Below are 18,067 nucleotides of genomic sequence, written 5' to 3' on the forward strand. Positions count from 1 at the left end.
TACAAGTAAATTGTATTTGTATTAAGGAACAATGTCCTAGAGAATGGAAATAAAATTCATTCGCCTACAACTACTTATTATAACTGATTCACTTACTTACATTTATAATGTTTAGTTAATGAAATGCAAGTAAATATTATTATGAAACATGATTTATCACAACTATCACTAGAACTAGTGTTTCCTCATCAAAATTATCCGTTTAAGCACACAGTGTCATAACTTAGCAACTATCCAAAGCTTTCAAGATTACACCATATCACTTTAACTCATCACTTCTATTCTACTATTTACAAACTTTCAAAGTTTCTAAGAGTTTGAGGCTGCTTTATGCTAAAGCAAGAGCAGTTGAGGTCCCTGGTACAGTATAGGCGTTTAGGTCTTCAGCATAATAATTTCCAATAGCCCAGAATCAGCAACCTTGACCTTGTGGGCAGGATCATTCAACTCATATTTTCAGAGTTTATTATAAGGAAATAGGAGGAAATGACTAATAAGGAGGCAGGCTGTCTAAATCAGGTCATAAATGGTCTGGATAGATAGTCCTTTTGCAAGATCCTGCATAATGTCAAAGTTCTCAAAATCAGAGAAGTTCTTGGTAAATCAAGTATCTTTTTGTATGCCTGTGTTGCAGTCTTGCAAGTAGCATTTTGTTATTGCTCAGCATCTTCATCATTATTGTCCTTTGTTGTGACAAGCACCCCAGAGTTGGGAGTTATTGGCTCATCTGTCAACTGAGATCGCTAGTACATCATCATGTTGTTACACCACATCAGATGTGGAACCATCAGCAAAAAGAAGAAAGTACAAGGCTAGTTTTAAAATGAAAGTTATACAAGCAACCAGGGTTCCGAATAATTGTGTTGCCGCTAAAACGTTCGATGTGACAGTTTATTTGTTAAATGACTAAGGACACATGATGATTTGAGCACCTCAGGAAAGTTATATGGTGTTCGTTTAATCTCTTGTTTTCATAACTTCAAAGTCCACAAGGATGTTTTGATTATCCTCATTCTCCTGAAATAAAACCAGTAGCCACTTTTTTTGCCTTGATCATTGTAATGCTAATCCCAGAACATTATTCCAAATCATGGTTTCCTCAAAAAGAATTATGTTCATGGTAAATGTATTTTTCTGAAACTCAATAAACAAGTAGTAGGAATTAATCCTTTTTTTTTTTTGCAAAGTATACACATTGCCCAATCAAGAATCTGAATAAGTTTATGATCCTTGTCCTAAATCAAAGAAATTGGTTTTACAGTCACTTATTTGACAAATCCATTACTCATTGCTAGTTAACTAATTAGATGAATACCACTGCTATTTAGTGGGAACATAACTTTGAAATCACACAAATATATTCCTTTTATAGATTATCTTATTAAAAGTTATTCTTTGCACCAGTTAGTAAAAAGGTCATGAGAGAGATGATTAGGAGTGCATCATTGCTCTCTTAGCAAGATTGGAAGGGCATCCTTGCCTTCTTAGTGATGATTAGAAGGACATCCTTGCCATTTCAGAGATAGTTGGAAGGGCATCCTTGCCTTCTTATTGATGATTGGGAGGACATCCTTGCCTTCTCAGTGAAAATTGGAAGGACATCTTCACCTTCTCAGTGATGAGTGGAAGGATATCCTTTCTTTCTCAGTGATGGTTGGAAGGACATCCTTGCCTTCTTATTGATGATTGGGAGGACATCCTTGCCTTCTCAGTGAAAATTGGAAGGACATCTTCACCTTCTCAGTGATGAGTGGAAGGATATCCTTTCTTTCTCAGTGATGGTTGGAAGGACATCCTTGCCTTCTGATTGATGATTGGAAGGATATCCTTGCCTTCTCAATGAAGATTGGAAGGACATCTTCACCTTCTCGGTGATGAGGGGAAAGATATCCTTTCTTTCTCAGTGATGGTTGGAAGGACATCCTTGCCTTCTTATTGATGATTGGAAGGATATCCTTGCCTTCTCAATGAAGATTGGAAGGACATCTTCACCTTCTCGGTGATGAGGGGAAAGATATCCTTTCTTTCTCAGTGATGGTTGGAAGGACATCATTGCCTTCTGAATGATGAGTTGAAGGACATCCCCTTATTTTCAGTAACAATTCCAAAGAAATCCTTGCCTTTTCAGGTATGAGTTGAAGGATATCCTGGTCTTTTCATTGATGAGAACTTCCTTACTTTCTCAGGGTAGAGGGGAAGGATATCCTACTTTCTCAGTGGTGAGGGAAAGGGCCTCCTTCCTTTCCTAGTAATGAGTGGATCTAAGATGGTGTTACCTGTGGTGTATCAAGTAGGAAACCACTTGTAAAGATTTTTTTTTTTTTTTTTTTTTTTTTTTTTTTTTTTTTTTTTTGTAAATCTTCATTTTCCTTAGTTATCCATTTCAAAGGCTGAAATTTTATCTATGAATTTAAATAGGTCTGTTTTTATTTTTTCATTTTATAGTAACAAAGTGGGTTGTAGAGCATCTCTTTCTCATCTATTAAAGTCTTTCAGTTCCCAACTGGCTCCTTTTAATTAATTCTATATTGTTCCAACACAGAGACTTACCTCGAAACACTTTCATAGGAGTTACCTGGAACCTCCTCTCAAACGACCAGAGTTTTGTGTAGTTTACCCTACTCCCATTTTCTGTAATGGTAGGCCTAGCGGAAGGATACGTGCCCTGAGGGCAAACCCGAGGTAGGCCACATGCGCGCTTGGGTCGTGATCTCCAGTAAGTTCTCTGGTCGCGTCGTGATATCATCTCGACGCTTCTCTGATCTCAGTGCGACCCTTTGTGTCTCGTGGCCTATATTTTGATTATTGACACCACCAAAGTAAGGCATTGCTTCAAGATATGTCCAGTTGTTGGAAACTTTTTCAGACACATTAATAGCATATCTACTCTGTGAATGAAACTTTCTGATGATTCAGAACTTTGCTCTGCACAATTGTGAATATCAATACAAAGGCCTTCTTTACTGTTATCGGCGTCAATGACCTTCGATGTCAGGGTGCCAGAGAACTTCAAATCATTTATTCATTCTTTACTGTTAACCTTTTCTCTAGACTCGCATCACTACACTCCAATTACTAGAGTTGAGGTAGCAGTTTAACTTGATTATAAGTATGGTCCTGTTTCATATTGTTTTGATTAAAACCAGATTAATGCGTAAGATTTTGGGACAGTCTGTCATTATTGATTTAGCTTACCCCCTACATAGGTAATAGCTCTCAGGAGTTTGATTTGCATCTGTGCATTTCAAAATGGCAGTTGGTTTTATAATATATGTAATGAAATCCTCCATTGTTGAAGAGGTGTCAGAACACCTGAAGGTGCTTATGTTAATTGATTTACATTTCAAGAATTATCAAATTATTAGGTAAACTTATGCAGTAAGAGGAAGCATTGCTAAATAGAAAATGTACATTGCTTTGTGTATAAATAAGTCAAATATGTCATTTTTGGGGTAAATGTCCTTATGATAACCTGCAATTACTATAATGACCATAACCCTTCAATATATATTCCTTGTGTCTGTCCGTGTTTTGTGAAATAATGTACAAATGATTTGGTAATTATGTTGGTGTCCTGTCCAGGTTGAATGTTTAGATCGAGAGCTTCAAGATAAAGTTCAGGAACTTGAAGATGCTCTCGCAAATTTAAAGAAAGGTCAAGCGAAGATCAAGGCTGCAGAAGACAAGGTATTTATTATTGAATTTATTTGCTCTATTATCTTTGGCATAGAAGATTTTTTATAACTTCACTTTAATGCTGTATTATATTATCTTTTCGTATAGTTCAGTTGTCTGTTCCCACCGGGTGGAATAATATCAGATGTGGATGTATTTCATATCTTTCATTATTTGGAAATATAGGAATTTAAATGGTTATTTTTTCATTATCGTCATTGTTTGATTTTTTTCCGTTTAATTCCTTTCAGAAATAAATTATGATATATCATAAAATTGTGTGACTAAAATGTTACATTAATGATAATAATGACATCAATAATAATAATAATTACTACTACCACTAGTTTTGGCCTGCAATGATATAGAATTTCTGTTAATAGTTTCAACTTATTGAATACTTGGTCTTTGTTACCTAGCAGATTATCTTTAAATATTTCTTATCAATATTTGACATGCATATTTTTATCAGATTTTCAACTTACCAAGTTCTCTTACACATTATATTTTCTAAATTTTCATGCAAGATTTTCTTACAAATCAGATATTGGATATCAGATTATTTAATTTAAAATGTGTTCTTTCAAGGTTTTCTTATCAAATTGTCTTTTTTCCTTTTCTTTATAAAATTTTCTTGTCAGATTTCCTAATAAGATTTTATTCATTAACAGTTTTTCTTCCTTATCAAATATTCTTATCAGATATTCTTTCTTATCAAAGGGCCAGGGATCCAAACCATATGCTGAATTGAAAGAATTCATGTATTATTATTATTGCAGGAAACCGTAAACCTTTCTTGTATATGTTTTTTAAGTATATTTTATTTGAAAATGTTTCAGAAAACTATACAAGAGGTCTTACTATCAAATGTAATTGTGATTTTTTCTCTGTTATGATTATTATTATTTTTATTATTATTATTATTATTATTATTATTATCATTATTATTATCATCATTATTATTATTATTTTGTACAAGGATATGTATACTGTGTATATTTCATAACAGATCTCAGATCAGCGAGAGACTATCTCAAGTTTAGAAGCGCAGCTCGATGCAAGAAACAAGACTGAGAAAGATCTTTACATTCAGAATGAGAACTTGCTAGCATCATGCAATGAGTACCAGAAAGAAAACCAAGAATTACGGTCCAAGGTAATGAAATTACTCTTGTTAGTTGTTCAGTTGTGTAATAAATGTAGTTAAGATAGAAAGAGCATTATTTGAATGTGTTTTGCATTTAACATTTTATAAAGGAAATTGACAAAGGCAAATAAAAAAAATTTTGATGTATGAAAGTAAAAATGATTTAGGCATATGCCCACTTCCGAGTTAGTGACCATATTGCAAGGTATGAGGGCTAGAAAATGCATGTAATGAATAGTGATATATACGCTTACTAAAAGGAAGAGATACATCATGAATCTGTTAAGTCAGTCTTGGAGAATTGTGCCTTGTTCATCTTCTCTTCTTGATCAACATTCATCAATGTTTCTATTCTTTATGGATTCTATTAACGTTATATGATGCCATACTTCATCTCAGGTGAGATGCATGCGAGTATATGAATGCATACCAGTGCTCTGACATGCTCTTTATACCTATATTAATAGTGAAGATAATTTTTAAATCAACCTCTTAATATATTTACTACTTATTTATCCTCTTGAAAGAAAGGTTTGTCTGTTATATTAGCTAATATAAGTAAATAAAGATATATATATATATATATATATATATATATATATATATATACAGTATATATATATATATATATATATATATATATATATATAGATAGATATATATATATATATATATATATATTTATATTGCCAGATATCTTTAACTTAATTTGTTTCTTGATCTGTTTAATAACATAAGTTATTTGCATTGTAATAGATATAGTACACATGCCAGGGATAAGGTACCTATAAACAAATTTGAGCATTCTTTTGAATACATTTCACTAGCAGTAATTACCAAAGACTTTCCGAGTGGTTGAGAAATGCTTGTCAGTTTTGCTGTGGAACTGTCACTAACACAATGTGTATGTTGCTCATTTTTTAACAATAATTTTCAAATTGCAAAGATAGTACTGAACTTTGCTTTCATAAACATAATTTAGTTGAATAAAATTATTTTTTTCCAAAACTTGAAAATGCAGTTGGGTAATCTATTACTACTGCCTGTGATATGTTAGGATGAATTTATGCAATGCAACTCTTTCGTTTACATTGAGGTAAGACTCCTGACAGTGTATTTGAAGAAGATACCTAAAATTCAAAGCTAATTTCTTTTTAGAAAGATAGATATCTGGTGTTTTTAATTCCACCAACTACCTTTTTTATGCAACTTTAATGGAAAAAATGAATAAAAAGAAGCAATAGTCTCGCTCCAACCCAGTTTGGATATCACTGTAGCAAGTTCATCATAGATTTTATGCTGCACTTCGAAAATCATACCCAGTGAGAATTTGAGCACAAACTGGTAACTTTGGGTATCATCTTTAGTATAGAAAAAGCTTTTTATAATATAGTAAGGTACTTTATCTGGCAATCGCCAACAACAAAGGTATTGAAGGCCTTTTACCAATGTTTATTAAAAGCTTCCTATTGGAAACAATTTAATATAATGAAATGGAACTAGAGAGTTCCTCCATTGAAGTGTTCCAAACATCATGTTCACGTTAGCAATAAGTCGTCATCTATAATTAAGAGTGTTGAAATATTTACTTGGAAACTTTGCCCTATTTTATGCTGTGCCTCAGTTTTACCACTTGCTGGATGCATGGCCAGCACCATTGTAATGAATTAACATAGATTCATAAGTGGAGTCAAGTTTTCTATAAAAAATAAAGAAAATTATATGTTTATAAAGATATAAGAGGTAAAATGGCAGTTCAATTCTTAGGCTTGACCTCTGGGACATATTTCAATACAAAAGCACATAATTGCATGCATGTGAAGTGAAGTAAATATGCTGATAAAATGAATATAAAGAAGTAATTTTAAACGATGCAAGGTGTTGACAGATCAAGCCTAGAGCTGTTTTATAAGGCAAATGTACTACCAATAATTGATTATGGAAGTCATATTTACGCATAGGTTACAAAATAAGCCGTACAGATTTAGAATTGAATAAACAATGGATATAGAATGTAAACTTGGGCTTTTAAGTCCTTTCATAGGAAATCTTTACCCATTGAGAACGAAGTAAAAAATTCACAAAACTCCCGTTTCAGAAAATATTTTGAGCCTAGAAATTTATTTGTAAATGGCCATTTATTTTCCATGCCAGTTTATAATAGGCAACATACATTGGAACATATTAGATGTCTTGTTTGTGCATTGGTGGAAGATTTTCTACAATCCTTATGATTGTTAATATTAAGAATAGACCTACACCAAAGTTTGTAATTTTCAGTGATTTTAGATTTACCTTAAGAGTTACAGTATATGTAATTTCTATCCCAAAATTATGTCATCTAGTCAGTACTGTAGATCAAATAGCCCCTCCATGAGATACACCTTTCTGGCATAAATTTTATTGATCTTTATTGAATCCCTGATTATGTAAGCATATAAGAAGAAAAAGAGGCATAGGAAGCAGCCAAGTCTGCAAGTACTATGTATGAAATCTGAATTATCCTATGAACAATTGATGAATAAATAGCAGGCTTTGTGTAATGAAACATTATAAACTTTATAGTAGATTGATCAATTATGGTTATTGCAATTGTCAGTAAAATGGTAACAGTAACCCATCTGTTAAATGAACTCTACTGTTTAATACATGTAACCTAATAGTCAACTTTATCAGTTTTTTGTATTGACCATGCAGTACAAACTTAACAGTGAAATTATGCTTTCATAACAAAACTTATTTTTATACAAATTCATCAATCTTAGATTACCTAATGTATGTGCAGGGAATTATATAGTATCACCAGTTTGTGTCATTCTATATTGAGGGTGTTCTGCCTCATCTGGTGGGTATGGCTAAGTAATATGATGGTTTGTATGTATGAAAGAAATCTTTTAGGTTTATCTGTTCTTTGGAGTACTGTTTTGAAGATAGAAGTTTTCCTGGGATGTTTTTAATTGGGTTATTTATAAGAAATAATCTTCATTATATGTAGTTTTACACTGTGGCAAACAGGAAAATTAGAGTAATCTTGTACAGCTGCACTTAGTAATAATTTCTAAAGTAAGCTATTGCTTAATTTTGAGTCCACATTATTAGAAAGCATTTTTGCACATCACAGTTTTACAGTATGCACAGACTGATTGCATCACCACTGATGAAAACTGCATAAGAGCAGAATTGCAAAAGCACAAAGTTGTAGACTGTTACAAATAAATTTGTTACTGTGAGTAAGAGTTAGAAACATTCAGCGATAGGACATACAAAATTATAGATAGATTGGAATAAAAAGCTTAGGTATAAAATTATTTTAATAGATTTAACTGTGAATCACATTGCTAGCATCTCTGAAGTGTGAGCTTATTGGTTTTGAAGTAGGAAAACAAAACAAATCGTAGTAGTGTCAGTACTAGAGCCGGTGAGAGAGCGTAAGAAAAGAAGGCTCCAGTGCCATTGAAACCAGTGCGTGTCGCCCAGGTGCTTGTCGCCCCTATACTTGTTGCATCTGTGCCAATCACCCCTGTGCTTGTCAGCCCTGTTCCTGTTACAACTGCCCAGTGTCTATGACCTCCTGGCTAATGGCTCACATAATCCCTGTGCCACTAACCCCAACCACTGTGTCTGTACCGCTTCCCCTGTACAATGACCCCCAGAAATGTGGTTCCTGTCACAGAAACCCCTGTGGTATCTCTCTTTGGGCGATTGTCGTTGTCGATGGTCGTTTAGAACTTGACCTTTCTGTTTTCAGTGTTGGAGGGGTTAGTTGGTAGGTGGAAGAAGCGAGTTCATTCCTCCTCCACTTCCTCCTCTTCTGATTCTAACACATATTAGCAAGAGGAAGAAGTCCAGGAAGACCAGTATGGTCAAGCCTCTGTCGTAGCAGTTTCGATAATCCATATATTTACATCAATCAAATATTTTAGATATTTCGTTTCTTCGTTGACATTACCGGTGTCATCTAGGTTAGGATTGCGGAACAGTGTAATAATTATAGTAGTAAAACAGCACTGAAAAACAAACAAATATAATCAATAACATTATCACTACTATATGTTAACTTTTCAGTGATAAACCCATTCCATAGAAATTTTAATAATGAAACTTATTAAGAGGCTCAAGCATGCAGTATGTTTAGGTAATATTTGATGGTATGGAATAGAAGGCTATATGTCAGACAGCAATATCTAGTTGTGGCAAATCTTCTTAACTTATAAAGTAAGATTTGTGAAATTCTTCCATAGTAAGGTCGGGAAAAACTATGTATGAAAAATTTGCAGTACATCAGAATTTGTATGCAATTTCAGATTACCTGATCTACTTAGGTAAAATTGTATCAAATGGAACTTCCAAGGCCTTATCAGCCTGTGTGTTTTATGATAAAGAGAAGAGAAGAGGTAAATACTGTACATCTATGGTAGGGTCAGAATCAGAGATACATACATACATATACCAAGGCACTTCCCCCAATTTTGGGGGTAGCCGACATCAACAAATGAAACAAAAACAAAAAGGGGACCTCTACTCTCTATGTTCCTCCCAGCCTGACAAGGGACTCAACTGAGTTCAGCTGGTACTGCTAGGGTGCCACAGCCCACCCTTCCCCGTTATCCACCACAGATGAAGCTTCCTAATGCTGAAACAAAAACAGAAATTAATATCTACACATATTTAGGGGCTTGTGTGAGATGTAATTGACATTGATAGAGTTGTGGCTAACATAGAGGGGAGAACTCAAACTGATGTCTAGAAATACCCAATCTTCCACCTATAGGTCAAATTTCTCAACCTCAGACTAGCTAACAAGGCGGCCCTTTCGTTCAAGGGATAGCACAACAGAATTCTGTTACGGTAGACATTCCAGAAGGATAGCCAACTAAAAAACCATATCAAAGAAAAGTATGACGGTCCCTACCACCAAATACTAGCAGGGGGGAAAACTGTCCCACCTCTTCCTTGTTTGGGAAAGCCTTCAGACCGACCCGTGTGTATTGGCTGTGATCAAAGATTATTATGAAATCCCTCCAATTTCCAATCCTCCCTTATCACAGAAACAAATTCTGTATCCAAGTTATATTACCAATACAGTTAAAGCTCAGATGTTGCAACTAGAAATTGGGGAACGTCTAGGGAAAGATGTGATAGAAGATATCATAAACCTTTCCCTTGGGCTTTATAGCTAGTTATTCCTAGTCCCCTAAAGCTCAGGTGTTTAGAGACCAGTTTTAGGTATGAAAAGTTCACAGTGCTCACCAAGTTCTCAACAGTTCTGGGAATGATCAAATAAAGATTTGATTTTTTCGATAGATCTCGCGAATGCGTATTTTCACATTCTAATTCAACTAGGTTCAAGAAAATGTTAAAGTGAATTACAAGCATTATCTGTCAAAGTAGGCTTTATGGAGCACAAGATGATTTTGTCCCTTTTGAGCTTCCTTCAGAGCCAAAAATTATTTTTAGGCGAAGAGATTGCCTCATTTTTTTTCAAATCCCTTCTCTAAACCAGATGAAAACATTTCAGCAGAAAACATGTTTCATTTTCCAATAAGAGCTATTGAGTTTTATTAGGACAAAACTGCAGGTATTAGAGGTAGTATCTCTAATTTGTTTTGTGCGATTAGGGTTCCTAATTGCCCTTTGACAAAAATTCCTGTTATTCCTATTTAAAAGTTTGGTCACAGAAGCTCACAAGGAGTTAAACCCAAATGTAATAAAAGTCTTGAAAGTGAAGGTACATGATATTAGGAATGCATCTACTACCCTTATTTTTTCTAGAAATCTTCCTTTGGAAAGAATCTTTGCAGCAGCTCAATGGTTTAACAAGTGAGTTTTCACCAAACATTATCTTGAAGAATCCTGGAGTCAGCAGTATGAACATCAGAAGAGGGTCATAGAAATAAACAGAATTTTGATCATAAAATGTTTTATTTCTATACTCATTGGATGGTCATATACATGCCCACCGTCCTCACAATTGACTCATGATATTAAGAGGATAAGGATTATTTTGGCTTTGAAACTGAAGGGACTTAGTTCTGGCCTTTTTACCACTTGCTGCTTGAATGTTGCATTTATTCATGAAGGGAAATAAAATGGGAGAATTTAACAAAATTTAAAATTTATACGGGTAAGTGTCTATTAAACTGAGCCTGTAGAGAAGAAGCAGAGTATAAAAATAACAAAATTTTATTAAAAATCTGTCATTCTATTATCAAAGTTTCAGTTGTTTACTGGAATAGAAATAATTCAATTAGGAGTGTAGGGTACCAAATTTGTGTTATGGGGTTTGTTTTCCCCATTTGACTTTCCCCCTTAGTATTCTTATATCTAAAACACATACAGTTAGATGAATCTCTTTCTATTCAGGAAAGTAAGTGGAAATCATGATTTTAACGATGTGGTTACCTCACTAAATTTCATTAAGAATTTTTCTTTGGAAAGATTCCTGGCTGCAGATCAATAACAGTATCAATGTCATAACTAGAGTATATTAATTCACTAAGCATTCGGTGTGAGAAGGCATTGAGATTTACTTGAGAGAGATTTCTGAGCATTATTTCAGAGAAGGTTTTGTTTGTTATAAAGAATTTTGCGTCTGATTCCTTTTATCATGATCTGTTGTTTAAAGGAAACTTATATAGTTTAGATTATTCCTTCTGTGATTTTGTCTTTTATTAACGAATTATTGGACCTAGAAAAAAAGGCATTTTATTTCTTAATTCATTTAATGGCTGATACAAATGAATGGTATTTAATTACGGTATGAGTAGAGGTTTGTCAAAATAGGTTTTGAATATTTCTAATGATTTTGATTATCATCACTTTGCAACTCTAAGAAGTGTAGCAGTCAGCTATGGGACTTACAGGTAAGAATCAGTTCAATACATACCTGCAAGTTGCATAATTCCCTCTCCTCTCTCCTTCAGTGATATATTATAGTTAATAAAGGTAATTAATGATGAATATCTGGCACAGTTTCTTCTCTCCAGTATGAGTATGAAATCACCGGTTTTTACATAGAGAGGAGGTACATAAATGTACTGAGAAAAGGCTTTTTTTATTATTTTCTTAAGGCCAAGAATCTCACGCTTTGTAGGTACTAGCAATGCAGTTTACAGATAACTATTGAAATAATGAGTTTTGGTATTAGAATTCTGTGTTTGGTGTCTAGAAGAAGGTCCTCTTTTATAAGATGTTTCTGAACCAGTAAGGACAGGTAGATGTAGTTTGATCAGTTTTGAGAACACTGTATAATTCCTTGCAATGAAGTGTTAGCTTCTTTCAGTTTGTTGACATTTAATCATATCTTTAGCTTTGGACTTGTTCCATGTTTTGTTATAATTACTCTTGAATATCATTTTCATTGGTCACACAGTGGGGCATTAGCACAATGTGCAGATCTTTTTGCAGAAGTTAATTTTTCTTTATTTCTTTCACTAAAACTAGAAATTCTTTTGTTGTATGTTATGATTTTCTTTGTGTCGTAATTAATTTATTGTAAACAGCTTTGGTAATAGTTAAGTATGTATTTTCAAGTTTAATTAAGGCAGTGTGTAGTTCTCATATTGAGTCGATGCATGGGTTGTATTCATGCTTGATAATCGCTACCACCTTCCTGAAAGTGAAGTACTATCTCTGCAGTATCCTCTTATCCCTTGTTAAACATTTAAAAAAAATTCACACTGAAATTCTATTAATATTTCAAGTATTGTAGGTGATATATTTCTTTATATTGTATGTGGTTTTTAACTGCATCCTTTAATATAAACCAAACAGCTAGAAGAGCATCTGTGTGCAGGTGATCCTTTTAAAAGCCAGTGCCAGGAAGATACAGTCCACCCAAAAAAATCAAGTTATAATCCAATGGAAACTGAGGACAGTATGGTTCATCGGGATGGAAAACCTTTATCTCAGGAGCTTTTGGATAGTTCTGAGTCTGAAGTGCTACTAGAGCAAAATCTAAGAATGGTAATATAATTGTTTGCTTCATATACATGTAAAAAGTAGTTTTAGGTCTACATCTTCCAACATTTCTCTCCTTACAGGAAATATTTTTCTTTGAATGATGTTTGTGCATGCTACTGGCATTGGATTTATTTGCTAGAATTTAGTTCTGTAGATCTCTTGTTGCATGTATTTTTTTTTGCAATTATACAAGATAAAAGTGCCACCGTGAAGAATATAAAGGTGTAAGGATTAACTTGAAGAGTAGATGGAAATCTAACAGGTTTTATTGATTACTCTAATACATTTTAACATTTAATTATTTATTGGACAGTTGATTGAAAAAAAAATGATACAGATACATACGGTTGAAGGTGTACTGTATTTATTTTGTATTGTAGTATCTTAGGTTTCGTTTTACAAAATCTTGAAGGTAGTGTGTTTATGATAGTTGATATAACAATATTTTTTGCAATATTCCGGTTTGGTGATTCTGTGGGTTGGAGGGACTTAGTATTTGAAAATTTCTGGAAGAACATAGAGGTTTAGGGTAAGGAGGTTATCAAAACTATTATTTCAGAGGTGCTCATTTAAAAAGATTATTATTTTGTCTATGATTACTTTTTATGCTTACATTTAGTTGTTGGAATCTTAACTCGGTTTGCAATTTCTCACTAGAGTCTAACTTTCTACCTTTTAATTGTCTTACCGGCTTCCACAAGAGATTTTGAAAAAAAACTAGTCCCATCTTACTGGCATTGATTTTTTGTTGTTAAGCGAATGATGGTAATTTATTATTTTCACAAATTTTCATGAATCGATGATGCTGTATATTTAGTTTCTTGTTAAATTGGTGAGACTTTTCTTTATTCAATTGTTTTATACAGCATCTTGTTGACTGTGCAATATGTTCTGTCATCCTTATATTTACTAGGTTACATCAGAATTATTTTCTCATCTAATATTTTCTGCTTTATTAATTCTTTAATATTATTATACTGTATTAAGGTAACGTTATCTGTTGAAAAGTTTTATCAAACTTTAAAGTCATTTTCACTTCCTATAGGTTTCCTGTTTTCAATATAATACAATAAAGTAAAAGTATTCATCTTCAGAATTGGCTATAACCCTATTGACATGTCCGTAAACTACTAATCAGTTGGTAGGAGGGTAGGCATGTATATGAACATCAAGTGAATGCAGAAATAATAAATTTTATTATTATAATTCCATTTTTTTTTTATGAACCTCCCCTGATGTTCATATTTGGAAAGTATGGGCTGTGGATATGAATGTGTTGAGGTGGTTTGGCCATGTAGAGAGAATGGAAAATGGCCATCTGCTGAAGAAGGTAAGGATTGCAACAGTTAATGGGAGAAGTACAAGAGGAAGGGCAAGGTTTGGGTAGATGGATGGAATGAGGAAAGATGTAGGTAACAGGAGGATAGATTGTAGGGAAACAAAAGAGCATTGTCGAAATAGGAATGAAAGGCGAGTGATCAAGACGCAGTTCCGATAGGCCCTGCTGCTCCCTCCGGTCACCTTTGATGACTGCTGAGGTAGCGGCAGTAGGGGATTCAGCATAAGAAGGATCATTTGTGGTGGATAATGGGTGAGGTGGGCTGTGGCACCCTAGCAGTACCAACCAAACTCGGTTGAATTCCTCGTCAGGCTGGGAGGAGCAAAGAGAAGAAAGGTCCCCTTTTTCTTGTATTTTTTTTTTGTGTCGTCTACCCCCCCTAAATTGGGGAAGTGCCTTGGTAGATAGAGTAGAATAAGGGCTGTAAATATTTATATTGACAAATGAAAAGATTAGGATAATGGTTTCTAATTTGGGTTGGGGGGTTTGGATTTATAAAGTTCCTCTCTCTAAGAATGCTATGTTGTTTCTTATCAAGAGTTAAGTGATGGGAAGGCATAAAGCATTGGATCAAAGACAAATGAAGAATGTGAATAATAAGGTTCCTGGTATAAAATAATATAGCTACTTCTCTTAATTGACAGAAGCTCAGTTGTGTTCACAGTCTGTTTTTATTATATATACAGTATAATAATTTCTGGGAATTGGTTTCTTTGGTAGCTGCAGATGATGTAGGCAAATGAAGGATTTTCTTTTTTCAACATTTTTCAACTTTAGATTATTTATAATAATTTTCACTGCAGAAAATTTCAGACTGATGAAATATAGCAAAATATAATTTTGTCAATTATTTACTTTTCTTTGGGGATGTTTTTAGGTTTTTAAATTCTTTAAGGTCCGTACAGTATTAAGTTTTAGCTCCAAGGGAGTTGCTAGTTTTATATTTGTCAATCTAAAAGCTTATGTTATTACTCTTTTAGTTTATGGAGAATTACCATTAAGTTATTTCTTAAAGAAAGGCGAGTCTCTAGTAATTTTAAATACTTAAGTTGGCTGGAGCTTTACATTTCCTGAATCTTTCTTCTACTATCCCACCTCTTTCTGAGTGTGGGAGTCAGCAGTATAAATGCCAGGGGAGGTTCACAGAAAGAATAGAATTTTAATAACAAAATTACTGTACTTAATTATACACTCATATGGTGTTCATATACTGTACATGCCCCCGCCCATTCTCCCCCAGACTAGTGATGTCAAGAGGATGTTGAATTAGTTTCCCCTTTAAGATCAAGACAAAATTGAGGTATACCCACCCAGTAATGTAGCCATACACTTGACATTTGATCCCAATACTACAGTGGAGGGGTAGGGCCATTACAAGGAAAGAAAACTGGAATTTTTTTTTTTACCTTAAAAACACTAGATTATATTCTTATAGTTGCTATTTTGTCCATCAGCAATTTCTCTTTTTAATCAAGAAGTTAGAAATTACATAATAATGCTAAGAAGTGGTTAACCAACTCCTATCTGATTTAGGTTGGAAACAAGGGTTTTATGTTTAACTCGGTTGTTTGACGCCAAAAGAGGCCTGGTGGCACAGATAATGACGTCTCAAGATACGTCATTTACATACATAAATCACATGGGTGTTGAAGTTACGGCTGCACAGTTTACAATTGGGGAAATTTCATTAATAAATCTCCTCCCCTCGATGCTTTTAGCCCCCCCCCCTCCCCCTTTCTTCAATAAGCCAACAAAGTTTTTTGGATTCTAGCCTTTATTTCTGATTGTATAAGAACTATTTTAGTCTGTTTTATGTTATTATGTAGAATAACACCACTGTCTAACCAATGGCGACATTCCCTACCTGAGGCATCACTCAAACCCCCCTTAACACACCCCCCCCCAGCTTAGAGATGAAGTAATCCTAACATCTCACCCCACCACCAAGTGCAACACTTGCTATACTAATCCTTATTCATGGTTATTTAAGGTCTATTTTAGTGTATTTCTTTATTGGCATATATGTTCAAATCACACAGAAAGCATTCTGTCATTGGCTCTCCCCTCAGCCTCCCACCCGCAATGCTACCAAAACACCAGTAATGCAAGTTGTTGAAAGCTCAGTTTAGTCCAATTCCATCTCACTCTTATATCTAAAATCACACCAAATTGTCTCGATGTTATAGATAAATACCTGAAAAGGTCTCAATCCTTATATCTTTTCCCTTTGTTTTTCATAAATTACCTAGAGTATTTCCTATTTTAAAGGTCTCAATCCCTATATCTTTTCCCTTTGTTTTCATAAATTACCTATATCCTATTTCATTTACTTGAATTTCACAATTTCCTCAATAACGTATCACGTATCATATTTGTAACCCTGATAGCTGCTAATACGATGACACATGACGAGATTTGTTCTTTCTTATTTTATTCCCTTTTTTCTCAATTATAATTTCTACAAAATACAATTTTCATGCCTTAGATAGATATTTCATATTAATATTGTTTATTGTTTTCACAAGTAAAATTTAGCCTGCTGTCATTATTTCCATTTATTGACATTCTACGCAGTATTTGTCCTGTTCTTACATGTGCATTCCTCATTTCAAAGCCCGTGAAATACCCAAATCCGTAATTATCTTGTTCATAATGTCAGTCACACGCTAGGTGAAACAAGAGAACAATTAAACGTTTTGTTGACCATAATTTTTTTTTTTTTTTTTTTTTTTTTTTTTTTTTTTTTTTTTTTTAACAAAAAATCACAGTGCTTTACCGTTATTTAGAGAAAATTATATTAAAAATATTCTTAAAAATTATTCTATACTCACTTATAAATGAATGGAAAGAATATTTTTGGTGTTTAGAGTGAAATATGATAGAAAATAAAGGAAAATTTTGTAAAATTTATTCCGTAATCAGCGGTAAAACAAATATGGAAATATAGGTTATTTTAGAGTAAGTGTGCCTGTATATTCAATGGTGACAAATCTAATATATAGCAAGAGGGCAGATTCACTGTCTCATATAGTGTCAAAACCATTAATTTATAAACAGTTCAGGTAATCACCACATACATTACTAACATATGGGAATCGGTTTCAGAATTTACGTATTATCATATCACTTTTTACCAATATAGTATGGAATGACATTTTCTTTATGGATTATTTTTATTATATACCTTTATTAGCTAAAATTTTTTGCTACCAACATTTTCCAAATGCTATAAAGGGCAACACATAGTTGGGTATATGAAATAAAAGGGGTGAGGGTAAGTAGATTTTCCTAAAAACAACATACATTAAACTATATTATAGTAAATATAAGGGCATTCAATAGTAACTTAATTACCTGCTTTCTTTATAGTGATATAAGAGATTGGCTTTCCCCTTTTTTTGTTCTCCTTTTAGGTTCAATAACTTATTTCTTGAAACTTAATATTGGAGGTTAAAACTTTATTTTGGACTGACTTTATAGAATTTCCACTTTATTCTTCTTTAAAGTTTTGTTTTTATATTTACATCCATTTATATTTTGTTTTATATTTTTGTTTTTACATAGTTTTTTGCATATAAATGTTTTTGAATGATAGAAATGCATTTTTTTCCAATATTAAATGTTATAATTTTACTGAAAAGTTGTTTACATTTTACTATATTTTTTGTTGTTACAAACTGACCTTTTACAAGATATTTTATACTAATTTGCTAGCTATTTTGTAACCTCTTTTACAATTTATGAATCGGTGTAATTTTAATATAAAGTCGATTATATGTGTTCTGTTCATTTTCAGGTATTTGAAAAATCTGTAGAACGAATATCAGAATACCTTGCCATGCTGCTTTCGGAGGGCTCGGCATCCCAAAGTGAAGAAGATATCTCCGAAAGGTGAGCTTCAGAGATGATATATTTCCAATACTTTTGTTACAAAGCCAATGTCT

At 33.3% G+C, this 18,067-nt stretch overlaps 1 protein-coding gene across 9 annotated transcripts in view; it reads left to right on the forward strand.

The window, feature by feature from the left end:
- LOC137639954 (golgin subfamily A member 4-like) overlaps positions 1-18,067 on the forward strand; it is a 190,250-nt gene that overhangs the window by 83,042 nt on the left and 89,141 nt on the right. For 7 of the 9 annotated variants that reach the window (XM_068372265.1, XM_068372271.1, XM_068372264.1 and 4 more), the window contains 4 exons: positions 3,583-3,687; positions 4,685-4,831; positions 12,596-12,787; positions 17,920-18,014. In XM_068372265.1, coding sequence (XP_068228366.1) covers positions 3,583-3,687; positions 4,685-4,831; positions 12,596-12,787; positions 17,920-18,014 — 539 coding nt within the window. The remainder of the gene's footprint in view (positions 1-3,582; positions 3,688-4,684; positions 4,832-12,595; positions 12,788-17,919; positions 18,015-18,067) is intronic. The other 2 variants (XM_068372272.1, XM_068372266.1) reach the window with 2 other exon arrangements.

This window comes from Palaemon carinicauda, chromosome 4, assembly GCF_036898095.1.
Source record: "Palaemon carinicauda isolate YSFRI2023 chromosome 4, ASM3689809v2, whole genome shotgun sequence".
In the NCBI taxonomy this organism is placed as follows: Eukaryota; Metazoa; Arthropoda; class Malacostraca; order Decapoda; family Palaemonidae; genus Palaemon; species Palaemon carinicauda.